General features: G+C 33.6%; 1 protein-coding gene across 2 annotated transcripts in view; it reads right to left on the minus strand.

Annotated features, from left to right (window-relative positions):
• Positions 1 to 427: 427 nt before the first annotated feature.
• LOC117108271 (sorting and assembly machinery component 50 homolog B-like) overlaps positions 428 to 7,121 on the minus strand; it is a 9,709-nt gene continuing 3,015 nt past the window's right edge. For both annotated transcript variants that reach the window (XM_033250244.1, XM_033250245.1), the window contains 10 exons: positions 5,538 to 5,727; positions 5,179 to 5,285; positions 4,917 to 5,050; positions 4,705 to 4,792; positions 4,211 to 4,339; positions 3,816 to 3,974; positions 3,441 to 3,579; positions 3,140 to 3,286; positions 2,051 to 2,195; positions 428 to 1,708 (listed from right to left, as the gene is read on the minus strand). In XM_033250244.1, the coding sequence (XP_033106135.1) occupies positions 1,663 to 1,708; positions 2,051 to 2,195; positions 3,140 to 3,286; positions 3,441 to 3,579; positions 3,816 to 3,974; positions 4,211 to 4,339; positions 4,705 to 4,792; positions 4,917 to 5,050; positions 5,179 to 5,285; positions 5,538 to 5,727 (1,284 nt within the window). In that variant the 3' untranslated portion in view covers positions 428 to 1,662. The remainder of the gene's footprint in view (positions 1,709 to 2,050; positions 2,196 to 3,139; positions 3,287 to 3,440; positions 3,580 to 3,815; positions 3,975 to 4,210; positions 4,340 to 4,704; positions 4,793 to 4,916; positions 5,051 to 5,178; positions 5,286 to 5,537; positions 5,728 to 7,121) is intronic.

Consider the following 7,121-nt stretch of genomic DNA (forward strand, 5'->3'; position numbering starts at 1 on the left):
GAATAAATTCCCCCTCAAAAACCGTCAGCATGCCAAATCATTTACAAGTTCAATAAACACAAAAGGCTCGTCATTTAAAGTTTTTAGAGTACTTTTTATGGCACTGAATATATCATTCATGCTATTAATGATATCGATTATCAAATGTAAAACTACAAAATTTCGAGGGTTTTTGCAACCTGAATATGTTAATTTAAATTAATCTAACTGGGAACAAAATGGTTAAATACAGTACCTAAACAGCCTACTACTGTATATAAACATACTAAGTCTTTAAAAAAAATGTTTTAAAAGGGACATATGAAAAGGATGCGTTATAATTGAATTGGTTGCTTTAAGGTTTAACCAACAATATCATGTACAGTACTGTATTACTAAAGTTGTTTTATTGTTTCAGGTACAATGCTAAGAGGCGTCACTGGAGAAGAACGAAGCTCAACTTCTAAAAACAGTACGCTATATGGAGATTTTGTGGTTATGTGGCATTGATCATTTTTATTTTCAACATTTGAAGGACGACTACCTGAATCAACATGGACTTTATCATATCAAGGATATTTTTAAGGACGATGTCATCAAAATCTTAGCTGGCACCATTGTCTATCTGGTCTATTCTGTATAAGGAAATAAAACTGATCGATACTCAACTGTTGTCAAGGTCTTTTTAATTTTGAAATTTGGTATACAGTTAAACTTGCCTAAGTTGAATAATTTCTAAGTCTATCTAATTTTACATGTCAAATTGTTGTGTTTTCCATTAATGAACAATCTGCAAGTCGAATTTTATCAACAATACTCCAATGGCATTTTGGATTCGACTTAGGCAAGTTCAACTGTAATGATTCATTTGTAGGGTGGGTTGCTATAAAACAGTCTTAACCCATTGATTATGAAAGTAATAGCTAAACTGATTAGACCATAGGATGGTCTCTCAATGGTTTTCAAATACAGTCACCCTCCATATTTGGAGTGGTCTCACTTTTTGGTGTTGGAAATTAGAAGAAAATCTGTAGACCATTATTTAAATGGCAATTACAGTGGCTAGTCCAATAAGCATTGATACATTCTATAATGGTTGCTTTAGAAAAAAATAATTCCCAACCACTTCCCCCATTCTTATTGTGTTTTGGTCAAATAGAGATGCCATTTTTCACACACAATTACACAAATTCTTTATTTATACTATGTATTTATAGATTTAATTAAAGTCATTGCATTTATATAATAGATACTTGCTTCCAATGCCTCAAATTTTCAACATAATTCAGGAAAAACAATAACAATTGTTATATTAATACATGACAAAAATTTGAAAGTACAGTATTCCTCCTAATGTTCATAATACTGTATAGGAATTGAAAAATTAACCGACTTCTAAGCATACGCCACAACATTAACAAGCAGCTTGCATGGAAAACAATTTATACCTAGCAATTCTGTATTTTTTCACGATCATAAACGTCACCTTGCACAACAAACATGCATCATTTCAGAGCTACGCAGGATCGTGAAAAGGTTCTTGAATGTTGATGGCCAGGTTATGTTATTAATGTAGTATGCATTATTAAGAATGTGGCTTAGCTGTAATAACAGTTCCCATTTCTATTTTAAACTTTATGAAATAAATCCTCTTGATTGCTAATATTTACTGCTTATTACTCATCAAAGAAAGTTAATTCCAACACCAAATTGAACTCCACCCTGTATCCTGCAAAGAAGTATGAAATGAAGAAAATAAGTTGCATAGTTATAGCAATCAATTATTACAATACAGATGTATAGCATTACTGTAGTTCTTTCTTTGAGGCCTAGAATGGAAAAACAAGATGACTGTAAATTTATTTAATTAAAAATTATTAATTTATTCAAATTTTTTTTTTAACTAGATGCACACTAGACACGAAAGCAACATCATCGCGTAGTTTGTATTCTTCAACACAGCGCGCATCTGTATTGTGTCTAGCGTAAAACTTGAAAATTAAACCATAAATGGAATTCACTAATCAACTTCAAACCATGTTGTATTTGTATACAGTACTGTAATACTTACTTGTCTTCAGCCTGCGCTGATACTGGTACACAATAATTAAGTTCAAACCTTGCTATCCTACCGAGTCGTAGTAAAATACCAGCACCATAACTACATCGCACAGTCTGTCGCAGCTGTTGTAAATCTTCTCTCCAATTAGGTGTTTCTTAAAAATTAAACACCAGAGTAAGAGTTAGGAAAGGATATGGAGTAGTTTGCTGATGATGGTGATATGACGACAAGCACTATAAATTACACATTGTGCAAAACCATTAAAAACAGTATGGAATCAATATAACTGTTTACTGGATGGAAACAATCGGTGAAATATTCTCTAAACAAAAGTGTCAGGGGTAGATCCAGGATTTGAAATGAGGAGGGTTCAAAATATTTCTAAATAAACCCCCAAAAAGAAAGAGAGGTGGGGGGTGGGTCTGGAATTTTGATTCCTAGATGGCCGGAAATGAGCTTTGCCGATTTCTGATGTGTCTTTTAATGACCTTTATGTTCTTCAAAATACAAGGTTTTCCCCCTCTTGAAAAAGGTCAGGTAATTTTATCTCTTCCTATAGAGAAAAAAAAAACGAAGACATACTGTAGGCAATATATTATTATAATCCAACAATATTGAATACTGTAGTTGGATACGTAGTCTTTCTTCATATCAATGAACCGATAGGCACGAAGAACGCACTTTCATACATAATTAATACGTCGTCGAACCAAAAACAGTGTTTTTAATTTTATTAATATTGAAGGCTAGTTGAACTACTGTAGCTAAGCCTAGTTTGTCCAATATGCCAACATATGCCTAGGTGGGTTAGCATGCATTTTGTAAGCCAGGACCCAGTAGTATTTTGTTACGTTTCTTCACAGGGGTGTTCGTTCAAACCCCTTGAAACACCCCTTGGATCCGCCACTGGTGTTTATAATTCCATATTTTAAGGTGATTTTCTTGCAGTGGCTAATGATGATGATTTTCAAGGCAGTGTGATTTTATATTGATGATGATATGGGTAGTGGAGAGCATATTTTTTGGCAATCTTTGGAAGGCAGCCTTCTGTTTTTGAAAGATGATGAGAAAGTTAATGTGGTACCAAGCATGTTATACCTAAATTAACATTAGCAAGATGTCCACCATTCACAAACAGGTGTGTTCGGAAGAGATCCCCAAAGCTCCCTCTACCGGGTCTGAATGGTAGAGGTGTATACAGGTGTAGACCAGCAGCCATGAACGCCTCAGCACCTACATAGTCACCTGAAAATTTTAAAAATTAATGTGTCATTAATGATTTTATCAATTTATTTTATTTCTTTCACATTCTACAGCAAATAAATTGCCAATTAAAGGCTTCTTTATGCAGCAAAGATTTTCTCTTGAAATACACAAGAATAACATTATAATTTCTCACCATTACTATGAGGGCCGATAGATCGCATTTGAAAACCTCTGACTGAGGTCGGACCACCCAAGAAGAAACGATCAATGATAAGTGATTTAGAATCTCTATATGGCTTCATTAATCCACCTTGCAATGTGCACGACAAAACCTAAAATTAAAAATTAAAAATTGCATATTTATAACATCTAGAATAAAAAATATCATTATCATCATATCAAAATATAATCGCCATGCTTATCATCTTTTATCTTTTAATATTATCATTGCTACCTGCTGCCAAACCCAGAACCACCATAATCATTTACTTTAAAAATCAATAGTATTATTATCCACATATTAATGATAATGACCAAAAAAATGAAATACTAGTAAGTCAAGTCTTACAGAATCAAAGAGCAGTTTCTTGTTAAGCTGAACCTCAAACTCCTCCTTCAGGAACTTAACATCCCCTCCAGTCTCACCAGCTAACTCATGAGCAATTCGAACCAGGTATCCCTTGGATGGGAAAATGTGCTCATCTCTGGTGTCTCTTGTGAATGTATGCTGCAAGCAATAATAGAATGGATGATGCTCAATATATTTTAATTTTTGGAAAGTGGAGTAGTTTTTAGTAGAAAGAAAAACACTGGTACTTCACAGGATTTGAACCCAGAATCCTGTAATTGGAAGACAAGCATCTTGACCACCAAGCTACATATATATTTACATGAGGAAATAAACTAAATGTTAATCTGGGTAACATTAAATGCTTACTGTTTTTTTCAGTAGAAGCATGTTACCTTTAAAGACGACTTGAGGGAGTGGCCAGCTTCGGACCTCACATCAAATGATGCTGTTCTACCAAGACAAGAAGTCTCCCTCCAAACACCTTCCCATCTAAAATTGTGACGATTAAACCCATTGGGAACCTTCACAAAAAAGAAAACAAATTATAATTACTTAATCATAAACAACTATATAGTTTTAAATTCCTTGTGACTTATAACAATGCAGTTTTAAATCACAAGGAATAAACTGTCATCAGAGGTCCAGTGATAATGATATTTTAAGCAAAAACAAATTTTAGTCAACAGTTTGAGAAGAAAAAGATTGAAGAATTATTACATATTGGTTGAAGAAACTGACGAAAGGGAAAGATTTACACAGGAGATGGATTATGTTTAATCTCATAAAAATATAAATAAATAAGAACATCCATAAACAGGATAATAAACAAATATTAATTAATTAGTAAAGAAATAATATGAGTGATTTCCAATATATATGTACTTACCACAAATTCAACAAATGTTCCTATGTCTGTCTCTTTAAATGAACTTTGAGGAAAATCACCATCACTCTTAAAGGCACTCACAGTGAACCTAAAGAATGCAAACAAAATACACAAAGTGTATAAATCATAATATTGTCTGTTGGCCAAACACTTAATAATTGGACATTGATCAAAATATTTAGTATTATAATTTATATGATGAATAGACTTACTTCCTGTTTAAATCCTTTCCATAAGGCTTCAGGAAAGTAACACTGAATCCATTTGACTTCCGGCTGCTCCTGGAGTATTCAGCCACTAGGTTCTCGGCCCTACCACACAAGTTGGGCATCTTAGCACCAAGTGCCTATCAATAAATAACTATAATTATTAACAATCCAATGTAAGTAGACTCAGTGTGGTTCAGAGTAATTCAGGAGGAAGATTCAAACCCCTCTTCCACCGCCCCCACCCAAAATTAATCAGCTTTCTTACCAAGGTTCCCTCATTGTTGCCAACAGTGGTGTGAGCACTGCCCAGAAGTCTGCGTGTCTCCTTCACCTTAAAAGTGATGTCCATTCCATTGGGTTTAGCACCTGGGCCTGTGGGAAGAGAAAATAATTACTGTTATGGACAACGATGTGAAATATCTGTGGTGACTTCATGTAAATACTGACTAAACAGACAAAAATAATCTAGAATTCACAAGTGTACAGTAGGAAAGAAAAACATAATTTTAAGGTAGACATTAGGCAGCCTGTCCACAGCCAGACACACACACACACACATTAAGCTGCAGAATCTTCAGCATGTTGAAGGCAGCAGCATACAAGAAGAAACTAGCAGAAATTTACCTTTAGCAGTATCAACCAAAACACCAACTGAGCTGAAGATTCCAAGGGCTTCAAGGCGGAGCTTAGCCTCTGCTGACCTCTGGATGACATCCTTAAAGTTTTCAGATTTGAGAACATCTTGCACTTGCGGAATGACAAGATCATTTTTGGTTCTCCCTAAGCCTGTGATGTGCACTTTTTGAACCTTACACTAACCAAGTATCAAAATAGAATAAAATATTTTTGTTAGTATTTTGTTCCCTTATTATATTCTTCATCATTACTAATGTTTCTGCCAACGGCAGTTCTTGATATCTAGGCTCATTCACTTTTCCATGCTGCTCCATCATGTGCCAGATTTTTGCAAAAGATGGGGGTAACAAGGATATGCCAACACCTCTTATCTTTAAGCAAGTAATACTGATGAACTTTGAAAGTGCTGTTTCTACATCTGTTTATTTTTTCCTTTTTTTTTTTGGTGAGAGTGGTTCATAATAGCTGGGGGTGATCAATTTTTACATTCAATTCATACAGAATAAAACAATAGAAAATACAATAAAAACACCTTTAAAGCTGATTATATAAATATTTTGAAACAACTAAAAATATGAATCAAATTATAAATTGAATATATAAAGATATAAAACAATAATACATTATTAAGGAACTCCAAAAATATTTTATACATTATCAAGAATACTATCAAAATAAATTGATATGAAATATTTTATTTAGTCCTGATTACCATTATAAAATACTGTAAATAAATTCTATAAAAAATAAACGAATGGCAAAAACTCACTAGGAAAATTACACCTTGATAAATGCTTAAATGATAAGGACTTACAGGAGTTGTACCCTTGAATACATGCTTCTGCACATGAGGGTGATGGTGTTTGGATTCCATTGTGTCTGTGGGTGGTGGTAACATCGACGATGGCTCCTGAATTTCAAGAAAGGGCATAACATTCATATTATCTCTTGATCATTTACAACTTAAAAGTACTTATCAAGAACTCACAGAGTTGTGAAGAATAAATTTTCATCAAGATCATATACCATATAAATGATTCACAAAAAGAAAGGAAATGCACTCCCTCACTCATCGTAATAAGAATATCATTATTAATTATTATTAATACACCTTTTTCATGCTCCGGTAGACATGTTCGACCGATGACAAAAAATGCTGAGCAGTGAAGTGTAACCAACAGAAATAACACAGCATTTCGGCTATATTTTTTGGAGGTCGTATTACTTAAAAAATAAAAAATCCTTAATGGAGGATCGTATCAACGTAGTTTTTTGACATAAGTTTGGACAGACTAAACAAATTTTCAATTTTTAAAAATTCATACAGTACGTAGATATATCCTTTGCGAACATTTAAGGAAAAATAAAGTTGATACGACCCTCTGTTAAGGAGTTATGATTTTTTAACATCACCTCCAAAAATATGGCTGAAACGCTATGTTATCTTTGTTGGTTATGCTTCGCTTCTCAGCATTGTCTGTCATCGATCTAACATGTCTACCATACTGCCTGTCTCTTATACACATCTAGATGTGTATAAGAGACAGATTTTAAGGTGATTTTCTTGCAGTG

This window comes from Anneissia japonica, unplaced genomic scaffold (assembly GCF_011630105.1).
Source record: "Anneissia japonica isolate Jap-2015-1 unplaced genomic scaffold, ASM1163010v1 scaffold456_len727751_cov192, whole genome shotgun sequence".
NCBI classification, from domain to species: domain Eukaryota; kingdom Metazoa; phylum Echinodermata; class Crinoidea; order Comatulida; family Comatulidae; genus Anneissia; species Anneissia japonica.